The 16,607-nt window shown below is 39.6% G+C and overlaps 2 protein-coding genes across 2 annotated transcripts; both read left to right on the forward strand.

Moving 5' to 3' along the window:
- The first annotated feature begins 543 nt into the window (after nucleotides 1-543).
- On the forward strand, nucleotides 544-4,399 carry LOC123184497 (2-oxoglutarate-dependent dioxygenase 11-like). Its single transcript, XM_044596597.1, has 4 exons — nucleotides 544-834; nucleotides 1,588-1,835; nucleotides 2,910-3,231; nucleotides 4,058-4,399. The coding sequence occupies exons 1-4, from the start codon at nucleotides 544-546 to the stop codon at nucleotides 4,298-4,300; spliced, it is 1,104 nt and encodes a 367-aa protein (XP_044452532.1). The 3' UTR covers nucleotides 4,301-4,399.
- Nucleotides 4,400-8,738: 4,339 nt separating this feature from the next.
- LOC123184498 (2-oxoglutarate-dependent dioxygenase 11) lies at nucleotides 8,739-12,287 on the forward strand. The gene is made up of 4 exons (XM_044596598.1): nucleotides 8,739-9,044; nucleotides 9,522-9,769; nucleotides 10,697-11,018; nucleotides 11,958-12,287. The coding sequence occupies exons 1-4, from the start codon at nucleotides 8,760-8,762 to the stop codon at nucleotides 12,201-12,203; spliced, it is 1,101 nt and encodes a 366-aa protein (XP_044452533.1). The 5' UTR covers nucleotides 8,739-8,759; the 3' UTR covers nucleotides 12,204-12,287.
- Nucleotides 12,288-16,607: the final 4,320 nt, after the last annotated feature.

Genomic DNA, 16,607 nt, shown 5'->3' on the forward strand with positions numbered 1-16,607 from the left:
ATGGTTTTCTAAAAGAAACAGAAAAACTAAAAAGGAAGAACCCAAAAACAGCAGATAAAAAGAAAACTAGTTCAAGAACCTTCTAGACGATTCCCCAAACCAGGTCCTGTAGTATGTTAGCCATTCTATATAATGGGCCGTCCCATTTTACATCGGTCGCTGCATTCTCTGTGTGAAACGTGGACATTTTGACGCAAAAGGCGTCAAATAGGATTCTCCGGGATGAGATTATGACTGCTTGTACAAAGGCCCGTTTTAACCACGCCACAGCGGATCTGCAAGTGTATCAGTGCAAAACTATTCCAAGCCTGGAAAATTCGGCCATTAGCCCCCGGGGCATTCTTTTTAGCATCGATCGGTGCGTCCAAACACATGGATCAGAGAGCCCTCCGGACGAGCCGATCGAGGAATAATCATTCGCATCTTCTATAACTTCTTCCATAGCCTGATCGGTGGCTGGATCCCTCTCTACAAATAAGCAAGCAAAAGTAAGTTAACTAGCGAGAGCACCAAGACGTACGCAGTGGAGAACTAGCTATACTGATGGAGGTAGAGTCAGCGAGAGCGAGTGACAGCGTCAGCGAGAGCAGGTGGTCGAAGCTGGCTGTGACGCTTCCCGTCAGGAACGTCCAGGCTCTCGCGGCGTCCACCGGCGAGCTGACGGCCGAGGTGATTGAGCGGTACATACAGCCGGACATCGACGCGTTCGCTGTTCTCGATGAGCACTCCGACGAGGTTCCGGTGATCGACGTCAGCAAGCTTTCGAGCCCCGAGTCCGTCGAGGCAGAGGCCGCTAAGCTCAAGTTTGCCTGTGCGGAGTGGGGATTTTTTCAGGTGCGTCACTCAAGTAATGAACTTAACCAGCTTAATTTATATGTCCTCACTTGTATCATACATGAAAAAAAACAGTTTTGCTAAAGCACATCTAGATGTGCCCTAAGTATTGCACATCTAAATCCTATGCCATTGAGTCCATGTGAAGATTCGTGCAAGCATTTTTATTAGACTTTTTTTTTCTTTTTCTTTCTAGTTTGATTGAGTCACTTAGATGTGCAATAACTAAAGCACATCTAGATGTGCCCCAGACAAACCCAAAAAAAATGTTCTTCTTTCTAAAATTTCTGGTGACATTTCTAGAAATATTTTTATTTTTTAATGTCTGCTTATTTATTTTATTTTCTGATTACTCAAATTTATTCACACTTCCCAATATTATGACTTTCTTGCCTCGAATGTTTTTTCTAGAAATTTATTCACACTTCCCAATATATATATTCACACTTCCCAATACTCAAATTTATTCACACTTCCCAATATATATATATACTCGAATGCCACATGGGGGAAATCATCATGGCTTTATTTGTTATACTGCTTTGATTGTGGCCAGGGTACAAATTAGTCATGTTTCAAAAGTTTAAGGTCCGATATGTTTGGTATTAGAGTTCAAGGACACAATCTGGAACCAGTCTAGAGATACAAAATGTATACTTTTCTCTAAACATTAATGACTAGACTCAATCATTCCATCCTTCAAAAACTATGTTTGATAAAGCATGATTGTTTGTCCAACTTTGAGTTTTGCAGGTTGTAAATCATGGAATACCAGATGAGGTCATCATGGGTATGAAGCATGACATTCAGAAGTTTTTTCAACTCCCCCCCGATGTTAAGAATGCATATGCTCAGCGGCAAGGGGATCTTCAAGGTTATGGTCAAGCGTTTGTTGTCTCTGATGATCAAAAGCTAGAATGGGCTGACATGTTTGCGCTCTTCGCCCAACCACCCGAAGCCCGTGATATGAGTTACTGGCCATGTGAACCCCATACTTTCAGGTGAGACTTTAATTTGTATGTTTGAGATAAGGAAAATAAAAATGCCTTCCTTCTTTTCAAAGAATCAAGCTTAGCAGCTTACTTAATTTGGCCCAACACCCGAGTTCAATGGTGATTAGATTTCTAGAATTTACACGATTGACTTAGTTAACATTTTTTTTTATAAAATGGACAAGCATGTCAATTTTGAGGTAAGAGCATGTTTTTCACTGCTACAGTGTGCCATTCTTGTGAGTGTGACCTTTGAAACATGATTTTGACATTCTATGCAATTTTGAGATAAAAGCATGTTTTTCACTGCTACCATCTGTTACGTGTTCATTTCGTGTAAAGCATTTATTAGCCTCATAACATAAACACATAGGCCAAAGAGGAGGAGTACCAAAAATTTATGTTGGCCTTATTCTTTTGTTATTTTTTATTGTTATGCATCTCGTCAATTCAACAGCAACGACACAGATTGAGATGTTCGCTTCTTTGACCCCGGGTGCCCTTTTACAGCTCATATATACAACACTTTATACTCCTAACTATGCTAAGGACTCAAAGTAAAGTAGTAGTAAACTTCTAAGAATTTTCTTTATATTTGAACATTGGTATAGAAATGACACCAACCCCACCAAATTAAAGTAGACATTGCCACAACAACCTACAAATAATTTGTTGCCTTTATCATTGATGTCCTATACCTAGCCCTGATTTTATTTGTTGAAACCAAAAAATGGTATTTATGAAACTTTTATATTGAAAAACTCATAAATCTAAAAATCTTACAGAGGAACTAACAAATATTAAGTATTCTGGCAAAACAAATTTGATATTAAGTCTTTTAGGGTAATATTTTCATCATAAATAGCGAGCAAGAGAGTCTTTGGTACATGGCAACGCATAACAAAAGGTCAGGCCGAGGTGTATACAAGCAAGAAATATTTGGGGATAGGGGGGGGGGGGGGTAGCTTTTAGTTTGTACTTGGAACTAACAAAGGCTAAGTCTGGTCATATAAAGCCCAAAGTATTTCAATATCTACCAACGGCATCAATAACATAGAAACATTATTCTTCTTTTGATCCCAGGAATTTTATTGAAAAGTACTCTTCGGAGGTGATGAAACTTGCTCATTCTCTTGGCGTCTTCGTTGCAAAAACACTAGATCTTAATCCTGAATTGGTTGAAGACAAACATGTGGCGCAATTTCTCAGGATGGGCTACTACCCTCCATGCACGCCAATGCCAGAAAAGGTTTTAGGCTTCAAACCGCATTCTGATATGTCATTCCTAACTATTCTACTGGAAGTTAATTCAGTTCAAGGCTTACAAATTAGAAGGCATGGTGCATGGATACCTGTGAAACCATGTCGCGACGCACTATTGGTGAATGTGGGTGACCTTCTTGAGGTATGCTTCTTGAGACATGTTAAGTTAGTCATACAACATCTGAAACTATAAAATAGGGAAATCATATTTTTAAAATCCTTATATGTGCCTCGTGAAGAGAAAACCTCAACTCCATCAGTTTTTCGACTGACAAACTTTAACACGCCCAAGCACATTGACCAAATGAAAGCGGTTATATTTGGCTTGCCATCGGGTATTAAGTTTTTCAACTACCCGAGTTAGTAAAAGTACTTCTCAATTCATTTATCACATGTTACATTATTAATTGTAGCACACTGTATGCCACTCCAGAAAAATAGCCACGATTTTGGGTTAGAGTTGTTTCTAAATAATTTTGAAGTTAGAGAGAAAAAAAGTAAAATGTCCACCCAACCAAACAAGTGATGCATCGACCCACCTTTGTAGCCCTCACCCAGTATCGACCCAGCGTTGCTCATAAAGCTCATTATTGGCCATAGAAAAGACCCATTCTAGTTTCTCTTTATTCAAGCTACTTGAATACTGTTGTTCCTTTTCTCTTATTGTCATTCAGATCATTTTACAATACATGAAAAATAGTTCGCTAATGTTCAATAATTTCCATACTACTTCTTTCTATTTATTAATTCCAAGAAATCTTGATCAAATAAGACAAAGGTACCTTTTTTCTAGAGATTAGGGGTGCATTCCAGGCATAGCAATATTTGAATGTTGCATAGGGAAGTTTTTCCTATACATTGTCGTGTGTAGTTCTCAAACTACTTTCAACTTTATATGAGGAACTGTTTTTCGAGGATATAGAGGAGCAACTTGATATTTGTCTAATTTAGTTTACTTATTTGTTTAGATTATGACAAATGGGAAGTACAAGAGCATTGAGCACAGGGTTACCATAAATGCCCACAAGGAGCGACTAACCGTGTCTGCATTTCACCTCCCAAATTATGATGGAATAGTTTCACCAATTTTGGAAACTAGAGAAGAGAAGTTGTTATACAAGACAGTGAAAGTAGAAGAGTATGCAAGACTTTTTTTCACAAACAAACTTGAAGGAAAGAGAGCCCTAGATCATGCGAAGTTATCCCAATAAGGATTGTCTACTCTAATTTATCATTCTAGACATACGTTCATACAGAAGACAATGAAAGTAGAAGAGTATTCAAGACTTTATTTCTCAAGCAAACTAGAAGGAAATAGAGCTCTGTACTATGCAAAATTATCTGAAATATAAGGATTTTCTACCGTACTTTGTCGTTCTAGACAAGCACTCTTAAAATGCTATTTGGTGCTTAATGGATATATGTTTCTCACTGGGACTAATCACAGAGATGTTTGTCACTTCATTTGAATTTCTTCATTTATTTTCGGATATACATATGCTCAACTTCTGTACAATTGTGACAATACTTGAAAGACGAAAATAGGTTCACTCCAAATTAACCTCTGTTCCAAACCATCCCAGCAAGAAGGTTGGCGCCAAGGAGAAGATGATAATAAGTAACAAATTGGGAAGCAACGGCCCCACTAGCCACCCAACCAATTGTTGGTGCTTATTGTGGTTAACCGGAGCTACAACCATCTCATTTTATGGTTACGCTCTGATCTTGTAGAGTAGAGTACTTGACCTGTGCCAGAGTATTGCTGCTGCCTGTAGTATAAAAGACGTTAGTCATTCTTGGTTCTTGGGATGGGCTCAGCAGGCGTTCTTGGTTCCAAGCGGCATTGTTTAGCGTCGCTACGTCCAAACGCATGGAGCAGAGAACCTTCCGGGCAAGCCGATCAAGGAATCATCATTCGGATCTTTCTTGTGAGACCGCAGTTTAACTAATAATTCTGTGCTGTTTGATCGAATCCAACAGAAAAAGATTAGCAAGTTGCAACCTCCACTAACAGATATATAAGAGCTAGCGTATGGAGTCAGAAATGGCCATACCGCGTAAGAAAGAACAAGACGAAGATTAGTATATTGCGAGTCTTGAGTCAGCATTTTATAAAATTGCGTGAAGATGTAATCTCAGAAGTCAGCTGATGGTAAGCATCGAGAGGAAGCTGGAATGCACCCAGTTACACCACCCCCAACGGTGTAAATTATGCTTTGCTTGTTGTATAGACTTCGTCCAACGGATCTGACAATTTCAGATGAATGTGTATCTTTATATATCTATTTTTTGCGGGTATCTTTATATATCTATGTGTCTTCACGCTTTCATAAAATTCATAATTTGTGAGGTACTTGCTTTGTATATTTAGAATCACTGGTAGGACCTTGATTCCTCAAGACTTAACTATGGAGCCACTATCCTGAATAGTATTTCCATTTGCAAACTTTTCCCTCTAGGCTTCACAGGCTGGATTCGCCTATCCTGTACCTGCCGCTCCAATGGCCGGTGGAGAGGAGGGGAACCCGGTGACTTCGCTCCAGTAAGTAGTTTAGGTTAGGATTTTTAGTCCTCGCAGGTGTGGCTCTCGGATGAATGGTGGGGCTTTTTCTTCGAGTTTGTCTTCCGGGTTTCGATCTCCATTAGGTTTGTTCGTTTGGACATAGTCGACGGAGCTTCGATGTAGATTACTGCCATATCTTTGGAGCGGCGAGGTTGGAGTTTCTTGTCATGTGGTCAGATTTGGCGTCAGGTGCTTAGAGTTCAACGACACCAACTGCGGCTCCAGGACGCTGGTCCTTAGGGGTACATGCATGAAAACTTCATGTCTGTCGTTGGCAAGGTTAACCCGGCTCCGGTAGGGGAGCGGCGACAGCGACAACAACGCGTCGGCGGTTCATTCTGAAAGCAATAGTGCTCCTTTGGTGGTCCCGAAATCTCAATATAAATTTTTGATCCTTTTCGAAAATAAAATGTTGAATGCCTGAACAAATAAGCAGCAAAAGCAGAGCACGACATACTCTTTACCCTTAAGGGCAAATTGGCTGCATCTGTCAGGACCGAGCTGTTCAGACCCATTCTCCTATCCAACGCGGTACCTCGTCAGTTCACGGAGCGGTTCGAACATCCATTTACATGCAAATCAAAAGAAAACAGGGGAGGGGCATTTTGCGGTAGTCCAGACAACCGTCAGATAGGACTTTGACACCCCCAACCCACTCAAATCCCCCTTCCAGATCCACTTCACTTCCACTCCGCCCCTACTTCCCCTTATTTTGCATCTGCATCCTCCTCGTCTGACACCGTTGTTGTACCTCTCGGGCCGCCAACTAGGCATCGTAGGACGTCGCAACCCGAACCAACAATGCTGCCGTCCACCTGGGATCTCACCGCCAGTGTCGACGATGTCCATGGTGGACACCACGCCTGGTAGGCATTCGGTCAAATGTCATTGAGTTTATGTTTGAACTTCATGTTTTTTTCTAGATTAAACACAATGGCGGAATACTCAGTGAAGGAGGATGATTTGTTGTGCGATGCATGGTTGGCCGTATATGCGTACTTTGTAGGCATGAACTCAAGGGGCTCTGTCTTTTGGCAGTGCGTGCATGGTTCGTTTCATGCGCAAAATCACTTTGCACCCTACGACATGCACATCATCCATGAATGCAATGTAACGTCGTTAGGGCATCTATGGTACACTATTTAAAACTTCGTCGTGAAGCTTTGCAACACGGTTAAATGTGTGCGGGCAATATGGCCATTGCGTGGGTCCATGGAGATCGTAAGTTTTCTTGTTATTGCTCTACATGTTGGTTAATCATTCATTCACTCAATGTTGCTCTGCATGTTGTATGGCTTGCATGCTCTACCGTGATGTACTACAGGATCGGGGGCAGGTCATTCACACACATATGTGGAACGACATGTGCCGGCTTTGATTATCCTAGTATCGTCAAATTTGAAATCATAAACTTGTTGAACATTTGGTTATCTCGTTCAATTTAAACTATTGTTGTACCAGAGATGTTTGCATACTATTTATGGATGAATTATGCTATTCTCTATAATTACTTTGATGTCGTGGGCTTAGTTTAGTTAAGCGGATGAAATATCGTTCGTTTTATGTAAATTATATCCAAACTTTGCTTAATTCTGTCGTGTTTGATGTAATTCATCCGGTTTGTTGAAATCCGATTTGAAATGATTGCGAGCGGTTGAATGGCGGGCTCTCACATCACTACTCATGGATAGGTCCCCAACAATTCGCAGATGGATATGATGTTTGATATGGACGTCCGCATTGAAGATGGTATATCAGTTCAAAATAATCCTGAGTGATGTTGCAAAGGCATGTTTGAATCACGCCTATACCTGGCCATGGGCCGGGCCGGGCTTGGGTCGGGCCTAAAAAAGCCCATGGCAGAAAACTGAGGCCCGGGCCCTCCCAGGCACTACCATTGGGCCTACTTTTCAAGCCCAAGCCCGACCCATCTAGTAAAAAGCCCTGAAAAGCCCCTAGGGCTTAGGGGCGTGGGCCGGGCCTCTTCCTTAAAATGCCAATATGCCAAGCCCAAGCACGTCCAGGCCCTGTTGGTGGGCTCAAAACTCAGGCCCAAGCCCGGCCCATGGGCAAGACCATCGGGCCTAGGCCCTGGATTTTAGGGCCGGCCCTGGGTGGGCTGACAGGGCCGAGACGGAGATGGCCAGGACTAATCACGCCACCGCAGATCTGCAAGTGGCCAATGCATTAAATTCGGCCATTAGCTGACGGGCATATTTTTTAGCATCGGCGCTTCCCGGACGAGCCGGTCAAGGAATCATTCACATTTTCTAAGGGCATGTACAATGGTGCTATCTTAAGAGTGCCACGTAGGATCATTGATGAGGTGGAGGAGAGAGAGCTCATATGAAAAGGTTTGTCTTCTCTTATTTAAGAGAAGACAAGAGATGATCTCTTAGCACAATATATCTCACCACGTTTGTAGGAATTGCTAGTTATTGAAGATAAGGCTAAGAGATGACCCATTATAGACTTTCTTTTTTGTCATCTCTAACTTACATGTAAAACTTAAGATAAGACTATCTTATCAACCATTGTACATGCCTTAAGTCGGGAAGATATAATCGTGATCGACTTTCATGGTACTTTCTCTGTTTTATATTAATTGTAGTACTAAATCAGCGACAACCAATACCAAACGGAGGGAGTACGCTCTACTCTGACCATCCGTTCACATCATGATGTGTGCGCATGTAATCATCACATGCCCACCTTCTGTCCGCCCCAGCGTCGTTAGGCTGGTCATAATGGGAGTATCATAACTAGTATCATGCATGCCAACCAGACTATTTTGCTGAGGTGGCATTGAATTAAATGTGGAAAGGGAGGATTGAGTATCATATCATGATACCGTATCATAATAAATGTTATGCTACTATGTGTCATGCATGACAATAAATAAGATCATCTAAGATACTAGTATATGATATTATACATTACGGAGGTAATATCATACCTTAATATCATGTACCCATTACGGGCAGCCTTAGCAGGAGTTGACATTACATTTCAGTTAACAATCTGCTACGGAGTATATAATAGCCAGATCGATGGCTGTAGCCTGACTAGCGAGACCCGTCGTGGAGAACTAGGTAGCTACACCAATAATGGAGGCGGAGGCAGCGAGTGGTAGCGCCGGCGAGAGCAGTTGGTCCAAGGTGGGAACATCGCTTCCCGTCACGAGCGTGCAGGCTCTGGTGGCGTCCGCCGGCGAGCTGACGGTCGACAAGATCGGACGGTATATCCAGCCGGACATCGACGCGCACGCCGTTCTCCCCGAGCTGTCCGACGAGGTTCCGGTGATCGACCTCAGCAAGCTCTTGAGCGCCGAGTCAGCTGAAGCTGAGGCCGCCAAGCTCAGATTTGCCTGTGCGGAGTGGGGTTTCTTTCAGGTACTTGAGGCCAATATTAATCAACCAGTACAATTTATATTTCTTCATTCATAATGTTATCGTATCTCCGTGGCGCAACCTGGAGACATTTTGGGTCTGGGTCTGGGTCTAGGTCTGGTTCTTTACCTTCGATCACATCTTTCAATTTTATTACTACTTTCTTCCCTTGAATGCTTTTCCTGGTATTTTTTCATAATTTGTCATATTTTTGTGCAACTCGGTCATCACATGCATGGGGGAAATAATCGCAACTACATTTGTCATATTGCTCCGATTGTTGTTAGGGACCAGATTAGTCACTTTCAAAAGTATAAGGTCAAAGATATCTAGTATATTGGAGTTCAAAGACAAAATCCGGAATTAGTTGAGAGAAAAACCATACTTTTCTCTAAATATTAATTTGTAGATTCATTCATTCCATCCCTTGAAAATGTGTTTGATAAAACATTATTGTTTGCCCAACTATTGAGCTTTCAGGTTGTAAATCATGGAATACCGGATGAAGTCATAACGGGTATAAAGCAGGACATTCAAAATTTCTTTCAACTCCCCCTCAAAGTTAAGAATGAATATGCTCAACGCCTAGGGGATCTTCAAGGGTATGGCCAAGTGTTTGTTGTCTCTGATGATCAAAAGCTAGAATGGGGTGATAGGTTTGCCCTCTTCATTCAACCACCCCAAGCTCGTGATATGAGTTACTGGCCAAGTCAACCTCATACTTTCAGGTCAGACTTTGTATGCTTGGGATATCTAAATGTATAAGAAAGGAGAAGGAAAATGTCTGCCTTCTATTCTAAGCACCAGATTAAGAAAATATATTAATTTGGCAAAGACGCTCAAGTTGATTCGAGATTGGATACTTAAAACTTAGAAGATTGACTCGGTTGCATGTGATCTTTTGGTAAACGGATTGACCATGTCAAGTTTTGAACTAAGAACTTAATTAGTTTCACCGCATAGTGTGCCATCTTTGTGAGTGTGGTCTTTGAAGCATCATTTTGATATTTATTCATCTTCTTATGCATATGAACCACATGTTGTGTGTTTATTACATTATTACATTAAAAATGCATTACCCTTTTAATATACACTCATAGGCCAAAGAGAAGAGTACCAAACATTTATGTTGGCCTTATCATTTCATTCCTTTCCAATGTTACGCATCTCTCAAAGTAAACTACTGTGATTTAGCTTTTACGTTTATGCATGGGTATAGATATGACACCAGCCTCACCAAACGAAATTAACCTCACAACAACCTAGAAAATATTGCTGCCTTTATTGTTGATGTTCTACCTATCCCTAGACAATTTGGTTGAATATTGTTCGTTATGAAACTTAGAAGTTGCAAATTTTACTAAAATCGGCCATAGGAACTAATAAATATTAAGTTTTCTATGAAAACAAATTGATATAAGTCTTCTGGGTAAAATTTCAGCATCAATATCTAGCAACCGAGTTTTTATGGTTCATGGTAATGACCAAACAAAGGGCCGAGTAGGGGACTATACAAGCAATGAATTTTTTATTGGGCTTGTTATTTGCACTTGGTACAAAAACAAGCTAGGTCTGGTCATATAAAATCCAACGCATTTCAATATCTACCAAAGCCCATCATTAACAGAGAAACATTATTATTTTTATGATCCCAGGAATTGTATTGAACAGTACTCTTCAGAGGTGATGAAATTCACACATTCTCTTGCCATCTTGATTGCAAAAACACTAGAAGTTGATCCGAAATTGGTGGCAGACAAACTTGCGTCTCAATTTCTCAGGATGAACTACTACCCTCCATGCACGTCAACCCCAGAAAAGGTTCTAGGCTTGTCACCACATTCCGATGGATCTTTTCTAACTATTCTGCTAGAAGTTAATTCAGTTCAAGGCTTACAAATTAGAAGGCATGGTGCATGGATTCCCGTGAAACCACATTGTGATGCACTATTGGTGAATGTGGGCGACCTTCTTGAGGTATGATTCTAAAGACATGTTAAGCTAGTTGTATAGCATCTGAAACTAAATGGTATAAAAAATAGTAAAAACTTTGCAATCCTTATTTGCGTTTGGGTGGGAGAAATCCTCAACTTCACAACTTACTAGCTCCTTTATGAAACTCTAACACACACATGTGCTTACACGCTCACACACCCATCCTTCCGCCACCAAATGAAAGTGCGTATGTCCGACATGTCATCTTGTGCTAAATAGCTCTGCTACTTGGGTTTGTAAAATCACTTCTCAATTGATGCATCACATATTAAATCGTTAATTTTACCAGGTCGTATGCTGGTCTAGAAAAAATAAGCAGGATTTTTGCTTAGGGTTGTTTCTAAATGTTTTGGTAGTTTGAGGGCAGAAAAAGTGCATAGTCCACCTAAGCAAAAAAGCGAGTCATCGAGCCACCTTTGTAGCCCTCACACAACATGTAGGAAACTTAGTTGAGGATGCTCGTTCTTACTTGAGGAAAAGACTCATTGTTTTCTCTTTGTACAAGGTACTAGGTTACTATTGTTCCTATTAATTCTCTGGTTCTCAATAGGATTATCTTGTAATAAATGAAAATTAGCTTCTTAATATTCAATTTTCAATAGGATTATGTTGCAATAAACAAAAATTAGCTTGTTAATGTTCAACATTTTTCCCGCTATCTTCTTCTATTTTTTCTGTAAATTCTTTATCAAACAAGACAACAATATTAAGGCCTTACAAGCGATGTCATCTTTTTCGGGGGATGGACAGTACACTCTAGACAAAGCAATAGTTGAATGGTGTATATATTACTTTTCCCTAGACAATGTCATCTGTAGTCTCAAACTACTTCCAATTTTATATGACAAAGAAACTACTATTTTCAAGGGTATAGACGAGGAACTTGATATTTGTTGAATCCAATCTATTTATTACTTATAGATTATGACAAATGGGAAGTACAAGAGCATTGAGCACAGGGTCACCATCAATGCCCACAAGGAGCGACTATCCATATCAGCATTTCAAATCCCAAACTATGATGGAATTATTTCACCAATTTTGGAAACTGCAGAAGAGAAGATATTATACAAAACAATGAAAGTAGGAGAGTATTTAAGACTTTATTTCTCAAACAAACTAGAAGGAAAGAGCGCCCTGGACTATGCGAAGTTATCCGAAATATAAGGATGTTCTACTGAACTTTGTCGTCTAGATAAACACTCGTAAATTAATATGTGATGCTTCATTGTAATGGATATATATTTCTCAGCAGGACCAATCGGCGAGACGTTTGTCACTTTATATGAACCTTTGCGTTTATTTTCAGATATACATGTGATGAAATTCTTCATCGGGTACACTTGTAATACTTATTTCAAATATCTGTTCCAAACCATCCCATCAAGAAAGGTGGTGCCAAGGGGAAGATGAGAATTATGGATTGAGAATACAACTGCCCCACAAGCCACCAACCAATTATCGGTGCTTATTTTGTTTGACTGGTATTACATCCATCTTGTTATGTTGATGTTGTGATCTTGTAGACTTGACCTGTGTGGTGCATTTTTGTTGCGTGTAGTATCAAACACCATAAACAACTGACTTGCAGATGGCCTCAGCTTAATTTTGTTTTTGCTTAATGTAATGCCCTGTTTTAGCTAATACTTAGAGATGCGTGTTGTATATTGGGTCTCGGATGGACTATTAGTTATAGATGCTGTTGGATAACGGTTTATATATACAAGGGCCTAAGAGCATCTCCAACAGACGTGTGGTTGCGCGGCACGCTAAATTTGTTTTTCAGCATCGAAAATAGCATTTTAGCACCCGCAGGAGGGCGTTTGCTTTACCAGGCGCTGGAAAATATAGCATTCCGTGCCCAAGGCGTGTATCGCTGGAGCGGATCTCCGCGTAATACATGCTGGAGGGGCGGAAGCAGATGCCGCGGAAGCCGAGCTGCTCCAGGGGCGCGGCGGCATGGCAGGGCGCCAGAAGAGGCGGGGGAGAAGGCGCAGCGGCGGTAGGGCGTTAGACGAGCCGGGGGAGAAGGTGCGGCGTCGGCGGGCACCGAAAGAGGCAAGGGAGAAGGCGCGGGGAGGGAAAGGGTGGTGGTTGGAGGGCGCCCACACGTGGCTTTTAACCAGCGCGCTGGACGATGCACGCCAAAACTACCGCGCGCGATGCCACTTTTTCTTGTGCGCGCACCTGCTGGAGCATGCCAAACGGCCTCTCGGGCGCCGAATAGCCGGTTTTTTCCAGCGCACGGCTTATCTAGCGCGTCTGTTGAAGATGCTCATGCCTATATGCAATTATATCATATATGAATATATCATAAACACTGCAATTAGATCATACGCAACAGTAGTTTGTTCACCACACTATGTTTTTTGGAGAGATGACTAATTTAGTTATGGATCAGGACCTTTATTCCTCAAATCATAACCTTTGTTCTTTTCCTATTCCTTTTTCTTTGTTTTTCCACTGGTTTTCTTTATTTCTTTCTCGTTTTTACTAGTTTTCTTCTTAAAAAATTTCTTAATTTTCCTTATGTTTTCTCAGCTTTTCTGTTTTGTTTCTTTGTCGGTCTTCATTGGTTATTTTTCTAACACAAGTCTACTTTTCCAGTACACAATCTACAATTTTTTATACACGTGAAACTTTTTTTATACAGGATTTACATTTTTATTTTAATACATGTTTTGAGCACTCTTTTGAATACATGGTCAAGATTTTTTTTTGAAGTACACAAGTCCATATTTTTCATATACATCATTAACAATTTTTCAAATAGATGATCTAAAAAATCAAATATACCTTTTTATGGCAATTTCCTTTTCCATACACGTTCTACATTTTTTTGTATACATGTAAATATTTCTAAACATATATTTTTTTAAAATAAATGGTTAATAGGTTTTCAAACATATTTTTTTGATGTCAACTGTTTCCATACACATTGTACATTTTTCTTACACATGTGGAACAACTTTTATATACACGGTTAACATTTTCAAATGCATGATTAACACTTTTCTAAATATATATACTTTCGATGTCAACTTGTTTCAATACATCTTGTACATTTTTACACCAGAAGCATTTTATTAGGATTTAATATTTTTGTAATACGTGATTAACATTTTTTCATATGTATGTTTGGATGTCTACTTTTTTTCCCTAGATGTTGTACCTTTCTCATATACAATCAGTCATTTTTTAACATGTTTACCACTTTCAAATGAATGATTAATATTTTTTCAAACGCATGTTTTTGAACATTGTTGTTCAAATATTTGTTAAACATTTTTTTCCAAATACCTCTTGAAACATTTTTTAAATGCTGTCAACAGTTTTTTAATGTTGCACCAACATTTTTTAACGATGCACAAACCTTTTTTCAAACTTGAGATTATTCTTCAATGTATGTTTTTTAGTTTTTTTAATATATAAAGATAAGAAGAAAAATCGAGGAGTGAACTAAGTAAGCGAACAAACGAAAACCAAAATGAACGGACGGTGCCACTTGGCCAACCCATTACTACATCGCTTTATGTGAGCGAGGCTATGTCTCACTAGAAGCGAGACATACTACAACATGACCCCCCGTATAGCAACGCATTTTTCCGTATCTAAAAGTCCATATATGCGTTGCTTGTGACTTTACCAACGGTTTGGGATGCGTAGCCTTATCCAGTGTTGCTAGCACATAATGCAACGCTTATATCGCCGTTGGTAAAAGGACCGTTGCAAGACTACAACAGATAAAATGGACTTCTACAACACTTATATATGTTGGTGCTCAATGTACTGGACTCAAAATTCCATTGCTTCTACGGAGAATTTCCAATGCTTCATGTGTTGGTACATATATAATGTGGATACTATTATTGTATCTATAAATAATTGCCAACAATTAAATTAATGCTCCACATAATGGTAGTAATAATTATGAGAAAAAAAGAATATGCTCAAGACAGGAAGAAGTCATATATTAGATAAAACTGTTGGATTACAATAGTGTATATTACAGGAGGAACATCATCCAAATGTGATGCATAATCTAACTATTTTCTTGACACCGAAACTTAAACCGAAAGCATCCATCAACATCCCTACAACTTTAAGAAGATAACTGAAACTAGGAACAACATCCAGGAGGAACATCATCCCTACTACTTAACTAAAACTGAAAGAATCCATCATCATCATCATCATCATCATGAACCAGAACATCAACATCCTCACTGCAATATACTTGCCATGCACCCACATACTCATCCATTTATCTTTTGAATCTACAAGCAAGAAAACAAAATGAATTGTTAACACACAATGCATTAACATGATGCAAGTAGTAATAGAGTCAAGGTATGAGTCACGTACAAAGGTTGAAGGCCATGCAATCTTCGTTTTTTCTGCATTACCGAGAGTACTGTAGTTTTTGCGACTCTATACCAAATTTTCAGTTTTCACAAGTGCCATATCGACATGAACTTCCCATAATTCATTTCTAATTTTAGCACCATGAAGTTTAAATTTAGGATCACAACTTACAATTGTAGCAAGATCTACGTTGATGTTATGGTTTTTCAGGCTCTTCAAGAATGCTTTAGTTCCTACCTGATAGAGAAAACCAAAGTAGGGGAATAATTGGCAGAATCATGCTCACCACCAATGAAAAAACAAGGGAACATATGAAATGAATTTGAGCACTCTTAATGTAGTTCACTTGCACCCAACCAACTCAACAAACCACCTTGAGCACTATTATAGGCTGCATTAGCACGTTTTGTTATTTTTTGGGTCTGGACAACACACTGATAGCAAAAAAGAAGTATAAAGAAATCAACAAGCTAGCACTACAGTTTGAACACAAATTTGTATATGATTATGAAAATATGCCAGCTTGTTTGCAGTAGAAGTTTTCTCCCTGGCGTGCACTAACATTCTAAGCGAAGTTTCTTTGTTCTGAACAACATTTTGATGCCAAGATGACCAGTACATACATAAACATTAGAGCATTATATTTTAAACATTTTGTATATGGTAATGGAAATATACCTTGTGTGTAGCAGAATTTATTTGGAAGGTTCCAAATATGTTTCAACTTCCTCTTCTTACAGTCTTTTGTTTCTGCATTTTCAATTGAATATATAGAACCATGAATTATATATTTTATACGATGATGAATAAGCATATATTGAATCAGAAAGGAATGAGCAACAAACTTATCATCTTCATTTTCATCCGCACTAGGATCATCACAATCTGTGAAGCCTTCTTCACCATTAGTAGTTATTTCTTAGACATAAGATGATTCATTTATAGCCTCCACTGACGTAAGGACCAAAACAAGCTGAAAAATGGGGTCCATTTGATCCAGGACACCTATCTTGTTTCTGACAAAATCCAAGACACCTATCTCTCCCTGCCATGTTAACCATAACAGAGGTAACCGAACAGGTAGACCAACAACCTCCACATGTTGAAAAAATACGAACAACATCCAATATAGAGGTTTGAGTAAAAAACAATGATTTTTATTCCTTGGGGTTCGATTATTTCACAACTCAGGAAGTTGCACACGTT

The sequence above is a fragment of the Triticum aestivum genome, chromosome 2A, assembly GCF_018294505.1.
Source record: "Triticum aestivum cultivar Chinese Spring chromosome 2A, IWGSC CS RefSeq v2.1, whole genome shotgun sequence".
Lineage (NCBI taxonomy): Eukaryota > Viridiplantae > Streptophyta > Magnoliopsida > Poales > Poaceae > Triticum > Triticum aestivum.

Bases quoted from the DNA above. Each gene is read 5' to 3' on its own strand.
- LOC123184497 (XM_044596597.1), top strand. From the start codon at position 544: ATGGAGGTAGAGTCAGCGAGAGCGAGTGACAGCGTCAGCGAGAGCAGG. The intron at 1,836-2,909 runs GTGAGACTTTAA...TTTTGATCCCAG, and splicing joins TGTGAACCCCATACTTTCAG to GAATTTTATTGAAAAGTACT. The intron at 3,232-4,057 runs GTATGCTTCTTG...TTATTTGTTTAG, and splicing joins ATGTGGGTGACCTTCTTGAG to ATTATGACAAATGGGAAGTA.
- LOC123184498 (XM_044596598.1), top strand. From the start codon at position 8,760: ATGGAGGCGGAGGCAGCGAGTGGTAGCGCCGGCGAGAGCAGTTGGTCC. The intron at 9,770-10,696 runs GTCAGACTTTGT...TTATGATCCCAG, and splicing joins AGTCAACCTCATACTTTCAG to GAATTGTATTGAACAGTACT. The intron at 11,019-11,957 runs GTATGATTCTAA...TATTACTTATAG, and splicing joins ATGTGGGCGACCTTCTTGAG to ATTATGACAAATGGGAAGTA.